We start from the raw sequence: 23,470 nt of genomic DNA on the forward strand, positions 1-23,470 counted from the left end.
ATCTACTTTTATGCTTCTTTATTTTCTTGCATATATACCATCTACGGAACTACACTATGAATCACTCATTGTGTGATTAAAAGCATCAACAAAATAAGCTAAAACTAAATAATTGTTAGGTTATGGGAACAATTTCATAGACAGCAAACATCAAGCTATCTGGTGTTTGATTTCCAAGTTTATTTCGAGAACAAGTAATCTCCAGAATATGGCATGTTTTCGAACTAAACTGAGGTTTCTCTGCATAAAATATACTATACCAAGTCAGAGGACATGAAGTTTTCATATCCTATCTATGCAACTACGTCAGCTTAACTTTAAAATGCAATAATGTGAATTTTGAAAAAAAGTGGAGATGACTGGTTTTCGAACTCATCGATTAATTAATTTCTTATCGTTCGAAAGCTATCATAACCCTTTAACCTTCATAAAAAATTATTACAACTAAATAAGATGCATTTTCAATTATTTATATTAAAAGTACATTAATTATTATTTTTTTTGCATTATTTAAAAAAAATATTTCAAAATATTTAAAGTAGTATTTTGGTAATGTTTTTTTTTTTTTTTTTTTTTTTTTTTTTTTTTTTTTTTTTTTTTTTTTTTTTTTGCAGTAAAAGCAAATCTATTAATCAACTGAGCGCACAAGTTCGTATTCATACATGTCACAGTGCGTCCTGTGTTGAGCCCCGCGTTCGACAAATGATGTAATTTTTATATTTTAACGAAATTTTATTTATTTTTTAATTTTATTTCCAATGCAGCAGTCTATTCAATGCAGTAGACATTATCCTAACGCCGTACAGAGATAAAAAAAAAGGAAAAGAAAAATACAAATACAGAAAAGAGATGAAATATACGAAATACAAAAAGAAGAGCAAAACATCAAACACAATTCAATCAAGAATTTAAATTGAACAAAAGGTCTCTGGCCTCCCAGTATCGGCATTCATCGTCGCACCACTGCGGCAGAGGGGGCAGGCAGGATTATCCACTATTTCTTTTTTTTTTTAACGAAAATTAATGCCATGTTTTAGTACAATAATTTGAAAAAGAGCTTTAAAATGATAATAGCAACCGAAGAATGAATTTTTTTTTTCTTTGAAAATTTTACTGTGTTTCCCCTTAAAGTGTTTATCTTTTAGTTCTAAAGACAAGTTTCCCCCTTTAAAATTTATTCTTTTTATACAGCGGTTCCTAGAGTGGGCGCCGCCTTAGAGAGCCGAGATCTTCTTACAAGTACGCCGCAGCATTTCCGTTTTAAAAGAAAAACGGCATTTCCGTGTTTTTTCTCTATTACAATTTGACGTTTAGGTCTGGAGAAGGTGCAATTAACTGAAAGTTTGGACAATACTGTTGTTTATTGTTATGCCTCATACCCCTTTATTAATGTCGCAGATTTCCATCTTGCCGGTGCAATTAAATTCGGCTATTTTTCTATATTTAATATTTTATTTCTTTGGAAGAAATAATCTTCACCAAAAAAATAAAAAGGTTAAAAAAAATTTAAACTTTTTTTTCTCGGGGAAATGGAAAAGTGCCATAAAATGCAAAATGATGCAAATTATTAAAACGGCTAAACTTCTTGTAGAAAAGTGTTTCTCCCTTAAGAAACGAATAATTCTCAATTTTTATTTCTTCATCTTTGTATTAAAACTAATTACTGAAAATAAAATATAATGTATCCGAAAAGTATGGAAACTATCAATTATTTCGAGAAGTACACATCGGATAAAAATGTGATATATTTTCAAATGATGCAATTCGAAAACAAACTTTATTTGGGAACAAAAACAAACACATAAATACAAGGAATATATTTACTATATATACATTTGTCGCCAGGAGGAAAATCCTGTCCAGGCGACAAAGAAAGGTAATACAGTAAATTTAAAATGGAAATTAAGAAAAAGAAGAAAAAAAAAGGGGGGATATTACAATCATAAATTATTTTGCTTATCATAAGACATCATATATTGTTGAACTTTGTAATAATAGGGAAAAAAAATACATGAGACTAAATAAAAAAAAATAACAAAGGTAACATAAGAAATTCATTTGGATTGGCACAAGACTGGTATAAAAAATCAAATGCTTCCTTTAAAGTGAAAAATAGAGATCTAAATCGTCAATGTTCATCACAAATTGAAATAAAGCACTCTTAAAGGAAGAATATATTTGGGTATTTTGCAACTGAAATGGTAATTTATTATATAATTTAGGTGCTAAGCAAAAAAACTGTTTTCGTGAAATTTCTTTTGTAAAGTGGGGAATCTCATATGTTTCAGTTGGTCTCCTTTCAGACATATTAGTTTTTAATTTGCATATTAATTTATTGTTGCGTAAATAAAGTAAAATACGAAAAAATACATTACTGCGAAATGGTAATAGATTAATTCTTGTATATATATTGGTAGTAGTTATACTTGAATTATTTATATTTAGAGAATTAATAATGAAGCATTTATTCTGAACTGAGATTAAAGGAAGTAAATTAGTTTTGATAAGCAATAATATTTAAGTCCATAGGGAAATCCTCATACTGAAATTTCATATGAGACCCTGTATTATGAATGCTTTTCTTGCTATTTTAACAATAATTCGCTGATTATGATAAAAAGACGATTTAGTTGGAAGTATTTCTCACTTTGTTAAGGAGGTATTTTAAATGTTTTTTTTTTCTTCCTTTAAATAAAAGATTTGTAGTTTTCTGTAAGAGTTAATTTTGTTTCATTATTCAAGAGCTCTTTTCTGCCGATACCGTTTTACTCCGAAACTTTTTTATAAATGCATTTTTTTGCCTATAGTCCAATGAAAGATGCTGAACTTGATCATGCAATATAATTTATAAAATACATATAAAAATTCGACACTCTATTGAGATAAGAATTAGATTTGTTAAAATCGGCTAGGTTATTGGCCAGATACTTGAAGCTTTTGAAATTTTAAGCTGGTATTAGAATTCAACAGTTCTTTTTACTCGGGATCATTTGCTTGAACATTAGCCATATCAGAATAATTTAAATCATTTTGTATAGAAAGATTCTAAATACGAGAAAGGGCGTCAGTCACAATATATTCAATATGAAATATATTCTAATCCACAATATATTCTATTTCGGGAGAGCTGTACAAAGTTTACAAATATATATTATTACAAATTCTTGCAATTCAATCGATTCGGGTGAGTTTATTTATTTTTGAAAATAGCAAAAATAAAAAAGTAGTCATTTTTGAGCATTTGGGTGGATTAAACATTTTCCTGAGCAAGGCAAAATATACATTAACTAATGCATTTTCAATGAAACTACGAAAATTCCTATTTCGTGATAGAAAGTGATACTAATCTATTACAAATATTACAAATTCTTACGATTCGGGAGAGCTCAGACTAGAACAGATTTTTGTGACCCTGGGAAATACCAAGTTCACCATAAGCACTATAATTTATTTTTATTGTATTTATTATTTTTTTTTTTTTTACTATTTATGTTTCATTTAGCATTAACCAAAGAAAAAAAAAGTAAGAAAGAAATTTTTTTTTTGATAAATACTATATAGTTTCAACAATAAGTTCAACATTAATTATCAAATTGTTCTTTTGTTTGTCGACGTTTTTGAGAAAGTTATCTTCGTAGTTGCGTATAAATTAACACACAATAAAATTTAATCCTCTACAGATCTTCTAACTTGCTAGAATATTGCCTTAAAAATAAGTACATAATTTGGGGGAATCAACGGAAGTTCAACCCCTACCTGTTACCAGTGAGATTTTTCAATTGAGACTAGTCATTCTTGTTCGAGTCTTTCTTATGAATGAATGAATATTCGACCTCTAAAGTTGCTGCATGCCGTTGCACTTCACAAATGATTTTATGATCCTGAAGTGCGTCATCGAGTTCCGCTATTTTAGGTAAGCAACATTTTTATGAGTTTCCTGCAATGATAGCCAGCATTATTAATTACCCGTTTTATTTGAATATCGAGTTCTTTAATCAAGTAATAAAATGACACTTTATGATTAATATGGTTATCATTAAACATAATTTTTAAGATGAACAATTACTTTTTCTTACTGAAAATATTTGTAAAAAAAAATTAAGTAAAGTTTCGTTTAAGAAATCAACAATATTAAGACTTATTTAAAAAAACTTGCTATGAACTATGTTTCCCCCATTTAATTTAATATGTACAATAAATGTGCGCTTTCCATTTACAAATTATATGATTGTGAATCGTTCGTGAAATGATATTTACTTTCAGCAAATAAATATTTTAGGTCAAGTTGAAGAAGTTGCTTACATACATATTTTCTTTTAATGTGTTTTATTTCTTTGCAAAGAGGAATTTTAATCTGATTTAATATTTGAACTATTTAAGATTTATATTTTAGTTTTAATATTAGTGTTTCTGAAACAAATTTCCAAAATAACTTCGTAAATGCAATATGAGTAGCTCTTCGTAAATGTTCTTCATAAAAATGAGAAGGACTTTTAAGACTGAATATTTTATATCTGTAAAAACTATTAAGTAAAGCTTCGTTTAAAAAATCAACAACATTAAGACTTATTTAAAAAAAAAACTTCTTATAAACTATTTTTTCCCCCATTTAATTTAATATGTGCAATAAATGAGAAGAATGTGAGCTTTCCATTTGCAAATTATATGATTGTGAATTGTTCATGAAATGATATCTACTTTCAGCGCATAAATATTCTAGGTTAAGTTAAAGAAGTTGCTTACATTCATTTTTCCTTTAATGTGTTTCATTTCCTTACAAAGAGGAATTTTAATTTGATTTAATATTTGAACTATTTAAAATTTATATTTTAGTTTTTATATTAGAGTTTCTGGAACAAATTTCCAAAATAACTGCGTAAATGCCCTTCATAGAAATGAGAGGGACTTTTAAGACTGAATATTTTGTTTTTTATGAAAACTGACGCAAATTGATGTTGCATGACACGCGAATGAATTTTTTAAAATCAGGCAAACACCAAATTGTGATAATTTCAGAAAATGCTGCATATGAAGACTGTTTAGATAACAATGATTCTAAGGATGCTTTCTTAGGGCGGTCTAATGCATGCTTTCCAAATGATTCTCGTGGTGTTGCCAAAAATTGTAAAAGCTTCAGTTTTTAATTGCCAATAAAATATTTTGCTGTTCTTTAAGAACTTCAATGGATTTTTCTCATACTGACGAGATTTTTCAAACGATTTTTCTCAAGCTGATGATTTTTATCGATTCTTATCGAACGATTATTAACGATTTTTATCAAACGATTTTTATCAAACTGACGAGAAAAATACCTTAAATATTTATTTGACTGCCAAAAAATTTTATAGAGTGGTAGATAATTGAAACTAAAACTTTCAGGATTTTTGGTGGCAACATTTTAAAAGTCTCACCACGAAAGACAAAATGGCGTTTCATATAAACTTTTAAATTATTTGCATGTAGTGGTGTGGAAAATAACTTTAAATCAAATATTCAAAACAAAGAATAATACATTACATCAAAGCTACCATAGGAAGAAATTTTTCCAAAAAGTGTTGTCAACCCTGTGTTTACTAAAATCATGTATCATTAATTATTATTTCTATTGCTGCAATTAAATCGTTAGTTGTTGTAATAAACCAATATAAAAACCAATAATTAACGTCAACTTTTTGTGATGACATGCTATTACAAGAATGTAACTTGCTCCGCTATGTGGACAGTATATTTTTAGTGCTAGCAAAATTAATTTTTACGAATAATTCTCTGTTTAGTAATTTTAATTTTAAATTATTTTCCTACTACTACATATACATAATTCAAAAGTTCTTATAAAATGATATCTTATAAAAGATAATTTGAAGTATTTTGACGTTTCTTCTATGCTAATACTGGCATAATACTTATTTGTTTCAATAAATCTCAGCAATAAAAGAACTTTTGAATTTGTAAGTTAGTATGTTTGCGATAAGTTTGTAAGTATGTTTGCGATATTTTTTGCTCATTAAATAGGAAAAAAATCTCAGCAAATTTGAGTTTTGAATGAAAGGTTGGCAACAAAATATTAACCATAATTGAAGTGATTGTTGGAATTTATCATTTTGGCAATGTGAATTATAGGGGAAGTAGCGTCAGGGATATTATATTTTGGGTTAATCTTACGTCACTTCATGACATCATCAATGACACCTTCCCCAATGGATTCCAAAAGTAATATGGAACCGAACTTTAATATGACATTTCCAGTTGAACTTGACGTGGCACGTGTTTTTTTTTTTTTCGTTGAATTTCAATTACAAAATAGTTATTTAAATGTATTAAGGATCCCATTTGGATAAATAAAAAAAAAAAAGAATCGGTTTGATATAAAAGCATCATTGATTTTTAGTTTAAGGTGAATTAAATTGTAAGAAAGGAGAGATTGGTTATGAGTTTCGATTTATGATGTGTTCAGTTTAGGAATATGTTAGCGATTTTTATGGCATTCTCCGTTAACCTTACGAAATTAAACTTCTAATTCGCTTTTCACCGAATTTATTGTTTCATTAATATTTTGCTGATGAACCAGAATTATTTTAGAGAGACTGAAATGCTGTTGAAATTGCTCATGCGAGTTTGTAACGCAAAAAGTAATTAAGAATGTAACCACAAGCAAAATAAAAAAAATTACAGAAATTAAACAAAATTATAGTAATAAGTTTATTAAAAAAAATGCATAGCTTCCACGTTTTAAAATTTTTCAAACATTTTTTTTTTTTTAATGTTTCTTAAAAACGTTAGACTGCGAGATTGTCATCTCTTTTTAATGCTGGGCAATTTTTATACAAAGATTATAACATACATTTTTTTAGACATTTAAAAAAAGAATTTGAAAAATATTATTGGTTGCAATTTAATATAAATATGAGAAATATTTGATAAAAATATGTAATTCTAATGACTCATTATAGAAAATACAAAAACACACGCGATTTGGTGATCTAGTACAATAGCATATACTTAGTTTAAAATAAAAAATATTGATTATCAGTAAAAATAACGAACTACAGTATTTTTATGCGTGAGAATGTTGGTAAGTGCGGAACAGTTTCGAGTTTATAGTTATAAAAAGATTTTAATTATTAAGAACGAATAGATGTTATTGAAAATTTTCTATGCATCTAATATTTCGAAAACAGTCTATTACTAATAATTTTACTTTCTAAGTACGTAATTATGTTTTGCTCTATTTTAGTTTTGTGAAATTTAGCAACAATAAGTAAGCTTTATACAGGGATGGGTGCTGAGGGAGCTTTAGCCCTTTCATATTTTCTAAATGTGAGAATCTACTAAGGTTACAATTTTTCAATTAATATTTGTGTCATTAAATTTACAATTAAAAAATCAGCTAATTTTTTTTTTGTCAGAATACTAAAAAAAATTTTTTATATCATTAGAGATGAGTTCAATCTTACTCATGGAGGTAAATACCCAATCTAGCCCTAAGAATTTTAATCCGAGCCCACCAGAGGGCGAGATTACTTTGAGTTCGAAATATACGTCGAAAAGGTCAAATTTTGCAGTCTCGTCACTCGACTCTTGATGTCTACATACGGAAATTTGTCGTTAAAACCTTTTTATCACTAACCTGTAAAACGAAAAGTAAGGAGAAAAAACTTAACCTACAGAAACTCCAAGATGACTAAAACAAAAATTTTAAAAAAAAAATTCAAAATCTTCAGCTAAACAAAAGTCATTTCTCATTTGACAAATAGTGTTAGCCTCACAAAAGCACCGAGCAGAAGTAACAGATTTCTGTTATGCCTTACAGATCTCCTTTTCTCAGTTATAGTCTGAGCCTATCTCATCTCTATCCCTCATATACGAATTTTAACCAATAGAATGTCGGTAGGTTTTAGATAGTGTTTAATGTCCAATTTGGATATCGCAACATTCAATCTGAATTCTACTTAGTGCTTATTTTGGAAAATATTCAATATCTGTTTTAGCTATGTGACACGTATTTTACACAATCCTAAACATCTTTTTCAGGAAAAATTAATACTCAATTTGGGTGTCTGTTTTAGGAGGAACTCCACATCCGAATCGGATATACATTTAAATATCTTTTATCACATTTAGTATTTATGTACTTATTTTAGATGTTAAACTTACAGCTTCATTTGCATATTTCTTTTATTAAAGCATTACAATAAAAGTTTTTAATTAAGAGATATCAACTTCCTAAAACTACTCTTGTTTAAGAAATAGGACAATTAGCTCAATTTCTATCCAATAATAAATAATCAAATAATCTTAAATCAGTAATGTGTGAAATTTTCTCTATCATATTTCAACTAGTCAGGATCTTGATTTGAAATGACTATAAAAATATTCCCATGTCTTACAAAATTGCTTGGGAATTTATCTCCCACTTAAAGGGCAAAATTGTGAACTTTTTATTTTCCCTAATAATTTAGATCTTTATTCAAAATAAAATAATGATCACAAATTACATTAATTAAATACCATTAGTAAAGAATTAGTAGTTATTTTTATTAGAATCTGAGACTGAGGAAAGGGCGCACATCCAGCATTTATAAAGTAATTCATGCAGGTATGAAAGAGAAAAATGGGTAAACTTTTTAGGCACATTTAAAGATAAGGATTTTTTTTAAACACACATGGCATGCAAGGCATATGAGCAATTCTACAAATAAACTCCAATTAGGCGGCCAAATGAAAAAAAAAAATTTTTGGTCGCCTAATTGGCGTTTATTTGTAGAATTGCTCATATGTCTCATTTAATTTTTATTAAAATGAAAATTTTAGTTGTTTAAGCAATCCAAATGCACCACATTTTTGCAAAGTCTGAACAAAAAACTTCAGCAACAAACTGTTTAATAACAAGAAAAAAAAGACTTCTTTTTGATGGAAATTCTATGTTAAATATCCAGTAAGTCGCCAATGATCAGAGAAACAACTTTCACTGCTTTATTCGTTGTAAACATGGGGACACTATCGACATAGCAGTAGAAACATGTACTCTTCATCAGTACCAATCGTTATCAATCTTGATGGCTCAGTCCCTCTATGGTAGTATTTTCTTATGTTGGAATAACATTGTATTAAAATATCGTGACGTTTAATGCCACGTGGAAAGAAAAAAATGGAACAAAAACTTTGATTTAGGGTGAAATCTTCCCTAAAAATTGAAACAGTTGTATTTTTGATTGCTTAATCAACCTAACTGCATCACATTTTTGCTAAGTCTTAACAAAAAAACTTTTTTTTCAGCGACACGCTGTTCAATAACAAGCTGTAAGAACAACTTTCTTCTGAAATTCTATTTTAAAAACACAGTAAGTCGACATGATCAAAAATACAGTTTTCATTGCTTTATTCGTTGTAAACATGGGGTCGCTATCTATATAGCAATGGATACATGATCTCCTTTTTACTGCCATTCGCTATCAATCTTGGTGCCTCAGTCGTTTGTGGTATTGTCTCCTCTATGGTAGTATTTTCCAATAAAAATAAAAATATTTTTCTACTACTTTCATCACTTTTGGAATTTCTAATGTCAGAATAATATTGTATTAAAATATCGGAACTCTAAATACCGCATGGAAACGAAAAAACGATGGAAAAATAACTTGGATTTACGATGAAATTGGCTCTATAAATCGTATCGAAAAATGATTATTTATACTATTAACTCGCGTGTCGTAATAACATCGTAGTTAAATAACGGGATCGTCAAAATAAGGTTGAAAATATAGCAATAATTTTTAAAAAAAAAGTTTAAAAAATCACTCTACTTTATCATGCAATCAGCATGAATAAAGAGCGTCAATAAGTACCTATTGAAATTCGCGATTTAAAATTCGCATACCATAATAAGAATCGCGAAATTTTTCAGACCACGTGAGAATGCATAGCGATAACTCCCGAAAAAATTTGTAACTTGGATTCACTTTTAAAATCGGCACAAATAGTGAATATTTAAATAAGCATTTTGATACTCACGTGTCGTATTAATATCGTAGTAATAATAATATTGAAATAATATACAGCATACCATTCGAACGGACCTCTTGTGACCCGCAGGTTTCAGGTTGTGTTCCCCTAGATTATAACAATTATTTATTGAAAGTCAAAATTAAATTTGAAAATTTTCTTACATGCGTGAGTTAAATTAATTTACTTCTGTAATCAATCGGGTTTGATGATTTCAGTTCAACTTCCTCAGTAATGCTTTGCTGAATTTTGATAGCTTTCGGGTTTTCTGATTTCTTAAATACAAATTTTTTTATTTCTCATGAATACCTCCAAAGTGTGAATCAGCGCTTCTGAAATCTTTTAGGTACACTATACATGTAAAAAGAGTTTACGTGTGTACGGGCTTGACGCAATCTTGAAAATTGAAGCCAATATTAAATAATTCGATCTTGGCCAAGGGATCTTGTTAGGAAATCTTCGAAAGGAATCTTGTTTGCCAAGAACTCAATAATATATTTGTAAACCAAATTGATGCCAGACCGACGCCTTAATAATGACATTTTAAATTAAACTAAAATTAAAAAATTACTATTTAAGTTATTTGACATATGTTCCAGTAATATTAATCTGAACTTCGAAAGTTTTAATAGTTAACAATAAAATTTTGGGTTACTAAGCAGTTATCGCTATACATTCCCACGTGGTTTTAAAAATTCGATATTTTGATTCGAAATTCGATTTGATATTTTATTACTTTTTATTATTATTTTTTCTCTCGTTATTTTGATTATGGGATGCGAATTTCAAATCACGAATTCAAATAGTTACTTAGTGACGCTCTTTTTTCTGGCTGATTCCATCTTAAAGTAAAATTAATTTTTTAACTATTTCTTTTCTTGCAATTATTGCAATACGTTTCAACGTAATTTTGACTATCCAGTTTTCTAACTACGATGTCATTACGACACGCGAGTTTCAAATTGCGCATTTAAGTAATAATTTTTTGATATATATATAGGGCAAATTTCTCCGTAAATCGAAGTTATTGCCCATCGTTTTTTTTTTTTTTTTTTTTTGCTACCCCACATGATATTACTGGTACCGATATTTTAATACAATGTTATTTCAACATAAGAAATTCGAAAATTTATATAAAAGTTGAAAATTATAGGAAACTATCCTTTTTATAGGAAAATACTACCATAGAGGAGGCAATACCACAAACGACTGAATCAATAAGATTGATAGTGATTGGCAGTAAAGAAGAGTGCATGTTTCCATTGTTATGTCGATAGCGTCCCCCTGTTTACAACTAATAAAGCAATGAAAACTGTATTTTTGATCATGTTGACTTACTGTATTTTTAAAATAGAATTTCCAGGAGAAAGTTGTCCTTCCGCTTGTTATTAAACAGAGTGTCGCTGAAAAAAAAAAGTTTTTTGTTAAGACTTAGCAAAAATGTGATGCAGTTAGGTTGATTAAGCAACTAAAAATATAATTTCAATTAAAATTAAATGAGACATTGTATGTTTTGTCCTTGTATGTTTGTCATATTTGTTATAATAAAGTCTTCATCCCTAAATGTGCCACAAGAAAAAAAATTGGACCATTTTTCTTTTTATCTCTGATGCCTGAATGAATTACTTTTATAAATGCTGGGTGTGCCCTTCCCCAACACCTACTAGAAGGTCAAGGCCTGCTGGCTCCCCTCCCTCAGTCTCAGATTCTAATAAAAATAACTAATAGATTCTAATAAAAATAACTAAATTCTCTACAAATAGGTTGATGGTTTTGATTGTAATTTGTGTTAATTGTTTTTGAAATTTTATTTTGAATAAAAATTTAAATTAATTAGTAAAATAAAATGTTCACAATTAGTTTTACCCTGTAATGTGGTAGAAAAATTTTAAGCATTTTTGTAAGGCAGGGAAATATTTTTATTGTAATTGTGTTTCAAATCAAGATCCTGTCCAGTTTTAAATATGATGAAAGTCCAAGCATTACTGAGAAAGTTATTTAATTATTTATCATTGGATAGAAAGTTTTGAGCTATTTGTCATATTTTTTAACACTAATAAGTTTTAAACGTTCATATCTTTTAATTTTAAAATTTTATTGTTAATGAAAGCAATATGTAAATGAAGCTGTAAGTAACATTTAAAATAAATTCATAAATACTAAGTGTGCCAAAAAAAGATATTTAAATGTATACAAATTGAAGTTCGGCCTAAAACAGGCTTTAAAAGGCACCCTAATTGTATTAATTTTTCAAGTAGTATTCAGATAGGATGTTACGATATCCAAATTGGATATTAGACACTGCCTAAAATGGATTCCCAGCGGTGTCAAGAAGGGGTTTTGAAATAAGGATAAACAGATATGGGTCATGACTCAATCTAATATTAAACTAAATTAGGTAACTTCATACTTGACAATCTCTCAACCTAAATTTGGTCTTTTTTTATAGCCACTTTAGGTTTTTTTTAATTTTTTATTTATTTTTATTTTTTAATGGATAGAAAACCATTACCAAAACTGGCATTAGTTATGACCCAGTTTAGTATGAAAAAGTTGAAGCAAACCTTCGAAACTGAAACTAATAACCAATCTTTAATTTATTTATTTTTTAAATTTGACTGTCTTTAAACTAAAAAGTAATAATGTCACTGGATCAAATTGATTATTTATTATCCAAACAAGCCTTTCCATATAGTTGAACTATTGTGTTATTAAAATTCGATGAGAAACCTACGTCACTTTGTTTTACGGGATATGCCATGTTAAGGATTCAGTCTAAGTCAATGTTTGGAACGCTCAGATAGAGGGGATGACAACGGTCTGAAATAGATAAACGACGCCACGAATAACATTGACGAAAGATCAGATCAGGATCTTTACCCTCCAGTTTTCCCTTAATAAACGTCCATTCCCTTCATAAATGAATTAATGAGTTTGAAAACCGGCATCTCAAACAAAAATAATTTTACAGGTGAGATAAAAAAAAAACTGAATAATTAAAAGATACACCGAAGAGCCATTACATTATGACCACCCTGCTAATAACATTTAGGACCACCTTTAGCCCTCAAAACTGCTAGCACCCGCCGTAGCATTGATTCCACAAGGTGCTGATAGGAAGTCTGAGGTATCTGGTACCAAGCGCTCACTAATTGGTCCTGCAATTCCCTCACATTGTGAGGGGGTAGCGTGGCAGCACGAATTTGGTTTTCCAAGTAGGACCACAAATGCTCTATTGGATTAAGGTCAGGTGAATTTGGGGGCCAAGACATGACTTGAAAGTCACTGGAATGTTCCTCGAACCAATCCATGACGATTCGACCCTTATGACATGGTGCATTATCCTGTTGGTAAACACCATCCCCCGCAGGAAAAACTGTTGCCATGAATGGGTGAACCTGGTCTGCAACTATGTTCAAGTAGCTTACAGACGTCAGGGATTGTTCTATGAGGATTATGGGTCCAAATGTGCCCCATGAAAGCATTGTTCCTGGGCGAGAAACCTTGAAAACCTGAGCGAGCCCATTGTTATAGATGGAGGGTGGTCATAATGTAATGGCTCTTCGGTGTAAATGCTTAATATATAATAAGTTATATAGTTAAATTGCTCAATGCTTGATAAATATAGCGTTTTCTCATTTTTTGATATTAAAATATGGCTGGTTACTATATATTTTATTGCAATCGCGCGACAACATTTCTTAATTTTTTAATTTAAAAAGTAATTAAAACTTGGAGATGACTGGTTTTCGGACAAAACCTTCAAACGAATATTGTACGCTATTTTTAGCAAGCGAAAATATTAATAATTTGCCAATTTAAAATGAAAAAAACAATTGTTTTAAGTCTTAGTCTAATACATACTCGTGGATATTTGTATGGATTCATAAGTCTTTGGATTATGACAATCTTTGAAATTTTCATAGAAATACAAAAACTCGGTTTAAATTGTAAAAACTTTTTTACTATCTGCAATTTTCCTCCTGTGGTTTATGACAACTTTTCCAGAATATGCCTCTTTAACTAGCTATGGTCACAATTTCAGGGTACTTTTTCTTTAGAGAAAATATTAATTTGAATAAGCCCCCTACGAAAGGAGATATTGTGACTTACCAGGTGTAGAACTTTCATAAGTAAAATTGGTATAATGTGACACCTGAAAGTTTTTTCGCCTTTTTTGACTTTCCATATAAACATTTGAAAAACACATTTTTCTTCTAATGTTCAGACCACCAACTTTTGAAATAAAGTATATTATTTGTAGTCACCTCCTTCACAGTTACTTTTATGCTTCTTTATTTTCTTGCATATACCATCTAAAAGACTACTCTGAATCACTCATTGTGTGATTAAAAGCATCAACAAAATAACAAGTTAAAGCTAAATAATTAAGTTATGCAAACAATTTCATAAGCAACGGCGGCAGTCATCTTGCGATATATTTCCTTTCCAAGTTTATTTCGAGAACAAGTCATTTCCAGAAAATGTCATATTTTCGAACTAAATTGAGATTTCAATGCACAAAATATACTATACCAAGTAGGACAGGAAATGTTTATATCCTAACTATACATCTACTTCAGCTAAAATTCAAAAATCTCAATTTTCATTTTTATTTTTTAAATGGAGATAACTTGCTTTCTGTCTCATCGATTTAAATAAATTCCTTAACAAGCAATCTTAATATAATAAACAAACGTAATTTAAGTTAATAAAAAAAATTCTTTACTAAGCAATTGTAGAACTAATTTAATTTCTTATCTTTTTCCACTTTTTTACTTTTTTAGATAAATGACTTAGCTATGACTTTTCATCTTCTGGAGAGAAGTGGTTACTTTAGAATTCGTCTTCTTCAAGTTGAATCCAGGGAAATTGATACGAAACTTGAAGCCTCCAACACATATTGCATCATAAGCCAGAGAAATAAAAGTCCCTCACTTACCGAAGGTAATTCTTGATTTACTTTGTTATATTTTGAAAACGAGATAAACATTTTAATTATGTGTTTTAATTATTTTGCAAAATATTATTGCGTTCCTAAAATGGAACCTTTAAAAGGGCAGCAAAAAAAAAAAAAAATTTGCATTTTGGAAGATTTTTTCAACAAAAATTCTAAAATATTAATAAAAATATTAAAATATTAGAATTAAACTTTTTTTTTAAATAAAATATTTAAAAATGTATACAGTAATAATTACAAAAACAAGATCTGAATCTCAATTGCCATTAATCTTCAAAATTGTGAGTTTCATACCTGCCAACTTTTACACATTTGGCGTAAAATTTTATTTCTATCTTTAAAGTGGTAGTAAAATGTATGCTTTCTATATATTCCTTGCATTTATAAACTTAATTTATAATCTTTTTGACCACCACTGTTTTAAAAAAATTAAGCATATATATTAATATGGAATACTGTTATGGCAGTCCGCGTAAGCTTTTTCAAAATATAGCGTATGTTTCTGCCTAAATTTAAAATTTAAATTCCATTCCACTACCACTGGGGAAAATCATTCTCGAAAGAATTAAAAGTAGGCAGGTATGAAATTTGGTTGAGGTACTTATCCAGCTGAAAAACTTCAAGCTTTACTGTAAAATCTTATTATTTTTAATAATTCTCTTAAAAATTATTCCTACAAATATATTTGAATAATTCGGTACATAAAATATTTATAAAATTTTGGTCAATGCTTTTTGATATATAATGTATGATGATTCATCAAAATTTTTAGAATGGACGTATGAGAAGAATATTCTAAATGTATTTAGAATACGTGTATTTTTAGAATATACAATGTTTATTTCATTTTCTATATCTAGATTATGTTAAACTTCCATTACGAGTTTCATTAGAGATATTTTTTATTATAACTGTATTATAATAAAAATAATTTTTAAAAATTTAATTTTTCATTTTTTTTTTTTTTTTTTTCAATAAACTTAAATTTTTTGAATAGAGAAGTCATCTCGTTTTCGCTTTAATTAATCAATGTACTGAATTTCTACTTTAAAGTATCACTTTTGTACAAAAATATAAGGTCGGAAGAAATGCTTTAAAGAAGGGGGAACTCATGCACTCGAAAAAATATTCCTTAAATTTATGCAAGAATTTAAGGGGGCAAAATAATAATTTTTCAGTGGTGCCATCTATTGTTTATAAAAGCAACAAATATTTCTCTCTGCAGTTAACTGTTGAATTTTCCTCAAATGCATACTAACAAACTTAACTTCTATGTTTTATGGGAAACTTGAACACATTTAAAATTTATTATTACCAGTTTTTTAGAACTTTAGGCTCGGCGAGTATTATTTATAGTACATGGAAGAAATCTTTAATATTTTTTTTAAAAAGACTAGGAGACTCCGCCTATTCACTCTCCATGATTCTTCTGCATCAATTCCTCGCATGTAATTTGTCAGCGCTTAATTAACCCAATTGAAATTTAGATAGCACCGTAATGCGTTAAAATCTACCTTTTAGATAAAAAAAAATATTAAGAATATTCTGTTTTTCATTTTGTTTAAAAAGTTTTTGCTCAAAAAGGTTTTTGTTTGAAACTTTTACTGGTCTCATTATCCTAAAAAGACCTAATTTCAAGGATGTGTCTATTGTGTCTTCAATCTTCGTATGTGATAGTTAAATTTACAACTTCTATATATAAAAAAATACTGCTGTCAATACTAAAATTAGATGAAGGAAAAATGAGAAAATTATTAGGCGGAAAAAAATTAAATTTGGATAATCCAGAATATTTTCAACAACAAGGCGGTGAGTAGAATATTATATTTCTTGCTACGAACATGTTACGACTAATAGAAACATTTTGCTTAGTCAAGGAAAGGGCTAGTTAAAAAATATTTTACAACCAATATCACGAAATTATTATGCTCGACGCTAAGGACTAGCCACAACAATCATTTTTTAATTCAGTGCCTCACCCAGGTCCCCTTTGTAAGTAAATAACAATAAACGAATCACAAAACCCTCCCGTCTCTGGAGCGTTCGCAATTTTTAAACGGCTACAAATTAAATAATTAGTTAGCTTTTGTAAGGCAATGAAGAGTTTTGACTACGTAAATGGATGTATTTATAGATGTATCGAAACAGTAAGAAAATGTGCCCGCGGCAAGTTGTACTCGAGACGAGTTGTGCCCGCGACGAATTCTGTTTGCAATGAATTGTCCCACGACAAATTGTGCGCGACGAATTGACGTGACACTCTCAATGATTGCTTTTTTATATTCAATATTGCGAAACAGGAAAGCATAATCACTAAATTTAAATAAAATATTTTTTTAATCACATAACATTAGAGCCTTTATTAGTTCGTTCTTTTAAATACATACGGCGACAGATGACAGCACTAAGGAAGACATTTCTAAATTGTAAATACTCTCTATTATAAATAACATTTTACAATTTTGAGAATAATTTTATGAGAATTTAATTAAACAGAACTGTAAATGTAAGCAACTTTTTCCTCAATAATTAATTGAAATATTTCTTTTAAAAGAAAAAATTATAATTGAATGATGTAGATATGAATAACTCTGCAGCAATTCTAATATGACTCTTTTTTTTTTTTTTTTTTTTTTTTTTTTTTTTATTTTTTTTTTTTTTTTTNTTTTTGCTATTCTAAAGCAATGGACAATATTTATATCTCAATATCTATCTTAATATATTTAAAATAAGTATACTTTAGAAAACTTTACAATTTAATTTAGCTTATAAATTGAAATGTAACTGAATACCTTAGAAATTGAACTTTTAATTTAGAATTGAGCAGAATGCAGAAGTTTTTAGTGCCTTTATTTTTATAAGTCTCACTCCGTAATAAAAGTACCCAAGTTACTAAGAACATTAANGTTGAAGCGCGCTTCAACATTATTAATATTTACAACGAAACTTTGACGAATTTCGTTTTAATCTTTTGGATTGTGATCTTAAAACAGTGATGAACATAATTAGATGAAGAAAAAAAATCGATTTTTCCGACCTACCTAGGTGTATATGCCCCCTTAAATAATTTTTAAAATATTTTATCTCTTTTGTAAACTATTAAAAAAAAAATGTTTTTCAATTTTCTTTGGGGGGGATCATGATCTCAATTCCCCCCCCTCCCCCCACTGGATCAGCCACTGAGTATATGTCAAAAGGAGTACTTTTCATAGACAAAAACCCCTTTAAGTTTTGAACTATTCGTTTTATTGACTTGTGTTTCTTGTGTATATAGTATCACTAGATTCAGCTCGAAAAAATGCATAGGAAATAATATCTCACTTGTCATATAGTATTGTCAGTTGTGTTATTTGTAGTTTTTCTGAATAAAACCCTTATTTTTCTAAATTGCTCGTCAGAGGGTCTCAAGATTGGTTTAATTCAGTTTAATGAAGAAGAAAAAAAAATATATCGGAAACAATGCCTTAATAAAATGCAAAAAGTAAAATTAAAACAAAAAACTCGGGTCTTTTTCTAGTTGCATTATTTGGATCATATTTTTTGTGGCTAATCCTTATAATTTGGGGCAAAAATATGACTTAAAAAATTTATGCATTTCTTGTGTGAAAATGCAGTTATGACGAACCTCTTTGTCCTTTATAATGGGGGATGTTTCCCAGACCGTCGCCAATAGCCCATTGTGCAGCTCTAGTGCGACGTAAATTAACAACAACAACAACAACAACAAAAAATATTTAGAATATTCTGTTTTTCATTTTGTTTAATAAGTTTTTGTTTGAAACTTTTACTGGTCTCANATTAAATAAAAAGGAAAAATATTAAGAAAAGGGAAAATATCGTAGTACATTCCTATATAACTGAAAAGAGGAGGAGAGGGAAGGGAGAAAGGCTAAAGGCATGAAACCGGTCTCTCCCCAGATGGCGTATTCGAGTGTTGCGATCGCGAATAAAACAAATTCAAATTTACAGGGAAAGAAACTCATGTGGAGGTTTATCTGAGGTGGCTATGAATTTTACCCCTCAAGTCGACCCACTCCTGTGATATTTTTTTTTAGTTTCTTGTGGGCCGCTGCCCGGCAGTTGCCTTAGAAATTATTCTGCCGCAGATCATGCTACAAAAATCAGCACTGGTCGTCAAGACGAAGTTCAAGCTCTCTTAGCATAATAAAATCTCTTTAGATCTGCACCGAAAACTATGATACTTGTACAGTTGGACTTAAACCCTAGACATAATTAAAATAGCAATTGATACACCTTTATCTTATAAACTCGTATCTACGATTTAATTTATAAATCTAAATAAAAGAAATCTGCAAGGAAAGCAAAAATAGGGCAAAACATTATTAAGTTACAATATCATGCTACATACATTTTCAACTAAAAAAGTTAAGTTTATGTATAAAATTATAATTTTTTATATAAACTTATGCAATTTTAAACATACTACATGCTGTTGTTGTTGTTCTTGTTACGTCGCACTAGAGCTGCACCAATGGGCTATTGGCGACAGTCTGGGAAACATCCCGGAGGACGATGCGAAGACATGCCATCGCAATTTTGATCCTCTGCGGAGGGGATGGCACCCCCGCTTCGGTAGCCCGACGACCTGCGCGCGAAGTCGAGCACTTTACGGTAGCACAGTTAATTTAATTGTGCTCGCAAAAATGTAAAATTCTACTTGGCTTGCGGCACCTGCCATTCCAGGGATACTGCATCGTAACAAAAATACGCAGAAAAATTTCAAATCTTAGAACAGAATTTGAAACAAGGTTTAAAGATTTTAATTCCTTGGAAGACAAATTTTGTTTGTTTTCTTCGATTTTCTCAATAAATATAGACTCAGTACCCAGTAATATGCAAATGGAAGTGATTGAGATTCAATGCGACTCAAATTTGACAAAATTTCTCCCGAAATAGGAAAGATAGTAGCAGAGAAGAGATGTCAAATATCAAACAATAATTTTGCTTTATATATGTTTATTACAATATACTATTCAAAATAAAAATATTTGTTTCTATGAACACTGATTTTTATTTTTATTTATTTATTTTTTTTGCGGCCCACCTAAAGTTAAGCATTGTTTATTTGGCCCAAGTTAGCTTTTGAGTTTGACATCCCTGGTGTACAAGCACTACTAAAACAAAAAAATAAATCCGCTCCATGTGCTGCGCATTCCCTTAACCTAGTTGGTGAAGAATCTCTTAAGGCTGCAACCGAAATTGTGAACTTTTTTGGAGTAGTGCAAAAAAATATACGTTTTCTTTTCTACTTCGACCCATAGGTGGGGACTGTTAAATCGTGAAACAAAACTCAAATTTACGTTAAAAAGTTTAAGCCAGGCCAGATAGTCTTGTCACTATGATGCTGTCAAAGCTTTGAAAAATAATTATGATCACATTATGAAAATTTTCAGCGAAAATGAGGATGAGAAAGTTGATTTCCGGAAATGCGGAACGAAATTTTTCCAATAAAATGGCGAAACTCGATACTGCAATTTCGATTATTTTTGGGAAGAAATTTCGGAGAGTTATAATTTAGTTAATAAAAAAAATACAGAGCCCTGGTTTAGATATTTGTGAAGGCAACAAGTTAATTGTGTCATTAAAGGACTTCGTGAACACCATAAGGCACCAATCAGATCAGAAGCTAATGGAATACAAAGAGAAAGCTAAAAAATTAAGTACTAGTGTGGGAATAGACTACAATGACATAAACAAGAGCGGCGTCAATCAAAGACTCATCACATCGAACGTCACACAGAACGTCATCTTCATTAAAATACAACGCGGCTGGAAGAAACCGATCTCTCAAGATGCAAATCAGCTTTCCCAGACTGCGCGCGCCTACACTCAAGAAGGATAAAAACCAGCTCACCGTCGATCAGTATGTCACTTCGACTTCAGCTCTCACCCGGAGATGTGCGCTGGACCTAAGCAACCTAGTTCCGAATTACTGATATCTTTCCACTTACTCTGACGATAGACTTTATTTTGTAAAACTCTTTTTAGAATTTTAGTTGTTTATGAGGGAAATAAACCAAGTTATAGTTATAAAAATGCCTGGTATCTTCTACATACTTCCAAACACTAAAGATGGTGACCCCAGGACTAGAACGAAATTCAATGGAGTCTTGCAAGAATCAAGAAATTTCCGCACGTAAGATCCTTATTTTTGCTCATAAAAGGTCTTTTTGATTGCCCTCTGCCGTACTAGGAATATTCTGTGCCTTTTTTTGCATTCTTTTCTACAATGCCTACTGATACTGAAGTCATGCGTGTGGCTGTTGAAACACCTCCTGTTTGGAGGGATAATATAGAGTTGTGGTTTAGTAACATTGAGTCCCAATTCGAAATTGCAACCATCACTGCGGACGGAACAAAATTTCACCATGTTGTTTCTGCATTGGACAGTGAACTTTCGTCTTTTGTCTCTGACATAATTAAAAACCCTCCGGCTGAAGATTCCTACGTAGCGCTCAAAAAGCGTCTAATCGATCAGTTTTCCGATTCTGAAAGTGCTCGTATTAGGATTTTATTATCTGATATGTCGTTGGGTGATCTGAGACAGTCTCAACTTTTACACAAAATGACTCACTTGTCCGCTACTAAAGTTTCAGATGAGGTACTTAAAATGCTCTGGCTTCAACGTTTACCATTAAACATTCAACAAATTTTATCAGTCAGTTCGGATAAGTTAGAAAGTTTGGCTACAATAGCCGACAAAATCTCTGAAATTGCTATTATAACCCCTACAATTTCCGCAATGCAAGATGACTCAGATAGAATTAGTAGACTAGAAGCAACTGCTGCCGAACTGAATAAAACCATAAAGAGACTTTCATCATTTAGGTCAAAGTCTCCCAGAAGTAGATTGCGAAGCAAGTCTCCAGCGAGAAAACAGTATTCTACGTGCTGGTACCATTTTAAATTCGGAAATAAAGCGCTGAAATGCAAGCAACCATGCAATTTTCAGGAAAACTAGCTTGCTCGCAAGTTTCGGTGACGGCTTCTGCGAGTTATGATCATAGTCGCTTATTTATTAGAGACCAAAATTTCGGTGCGAAATTTCTGGTAGATAGCGGATCAACAGTTTCGGTTTATCCCGTTCAGCGTCCAGCGAAACATCTCGATAAAAATATCCAATTACTTGCAGCTAACGGCTCGAAAATTTCCACTTATGGGAAAAAGGTGCTTACATTAGACTTAGGATTTCCGCGAACTTTTCGGTGGACCTTCATTCTGGCTAATGTGTCACGGCCGATTTTAGGTGCTGACAAGGGCGCCGGCAGTGGGGTGCAAGGGGGTGCACTTGCACCCCCCTGGCTTTTTTTTAAACAATTAAAGAGCATAAAATTTTTTTATTAAAAATATTTTTATTCAAAAACAAATAATTAAGTAATTATTGATACATAAGAATTAATTTTTTTAAAAATCAAACAAGAATTGTTAACTTAATCTCTTGTGTAAACCGATTCCATGTTTTAAAACGTCGCATTGTACTAAAAGCACGTAGTAGCTGTAAGAGTTAGGCCAATTTTGATTGTCTCCGCTACAGCTGGATAAAACGGTGTGGCCTCAATAACTAAATCGATGTATTCGAGGGATTCATAAGAATTTTCTCTATTCCTCCATATTTCGTACCACGTAAATTAGTACTTTTTTTTTTTAAATATCTTGTTAAAAATGAAGAAATGCATCTTGAAAAAATTTAACAGATGAAAGTATATGTAATAACAAAACAAAATGTAATAACAGAATATTTTCAATTTTTCTTTTGGGGGGGGGGTTATTTTGTTAGAGGGTTGCATCCCCTTTTATATTATTCTGCCGGCGCCCTTGATAGCCACACCTTTGACAACCTATAATAATTAATTATTAATTGAACCTATTATAAATAATAGAACCTATAATAACCTAGTTAATATTTTCCTAAGTAATAAATGTACATTAATAAATATAAAATTTCCTAAATAAATATGAATATCCAAACAATTTTTCCTATGTAATAAAATAATTTTCCAAATAATAAAAAAAGCATTCTTCGGCTTATGAATTTTATTTAATAATGGAATTTATTAAAAGATCATTTTATTCTTGATCCAAATTTCTTTTTTATTACATGAAATGTACTTTTACATGCATTTTTAAGTTTGTACAACTAAAATATAAAATTAAATTCGATTGAAATTATCAGAAAGAAATTAATTCAACGCATCAGTACAAGCTATAGAGCGAAAATAAAAAGCGATTTGTTTGTAAAATATTAGCCTGAAAAAAATGCGCCAAATCCAATGCACGCGTTTCATCAAAAAAGCAGTAAAAATATCAAAATATTTACATCAATATGAAATTTAATTGTAATGAAAATACCTACAAATGTTAACTACATTACAATCTATTAATTTAAATATTAATATAAAAAAATAATAGCTATTTTGCTAGTTAAAAACCAATTTAATTCATTCCATAACCTGATGTGCTGACATACAAATTGCAAATAAATGTTTAAAA

General features: G+C 30.0%; 1 protein-coding gene and 1 long non-coding RNA gene across 2 annotated transcripts in view; both read left to right on the forward strand.

The window, feature by feature from the left end:
* Positions 1-14,950, forward strand: part of LOC122270571 (uncharacterized) — a 42,261-nt gene extending 27,311 nt beyond the window's left edge. Inside the window, exons 2-3 of the long non-coding RNA XR_006225890.2 lie at positions 3,681-3,913; positions 14,787-14,950. This is a non-coding gene — a long non-coding RNA (uncharacterized lncRNA). The remainder of the gene's footprint in view (positions 1-3,680; positions 3,914-14,786) is intronic.
* Positions 14,951-21,209: 6,259 nt separating this feature from the next.
* On the forward strand, positions 21,210-21,941 carry LOC139427101 (uncharacterized). Its single transcript, XM_071187769.1, has one exon. The coding sequence runs from the start codon at positions 21,210-21,212 to the stop codon at positions 21,939-21,941; it is 732 nt and encodes a 243-aa protein (XP_071043870.1).
* The last annotated feature ends 1,529 nt before the right edge of the window (positions 21,942-23,470 follow it).

This window comes from Parasteatoda tepidariorum, chromosome X1 (assembly GCF_043381705.1).
Source record: "Parasteatoda tepidariorum isolate YZ-2023 chromosome X1, CAS_Ptep_4.0, whole genome shotgun sequence".
NCBI lineage: Eukaryota > Metazoa > Arthropoda > Arachnida > Araneae > Theridiidae > Parasteatoda > Parasteatoda tepidariorum.

Coding starts and splice junctions, on each gene's coding strand:
- LOC139427101 (XM_071187769.1), top strand. CDS start 21,210: ATGCCTACTGATACTGAAGTCATGCGTGTGGCTGTTGAAACACCTCCT.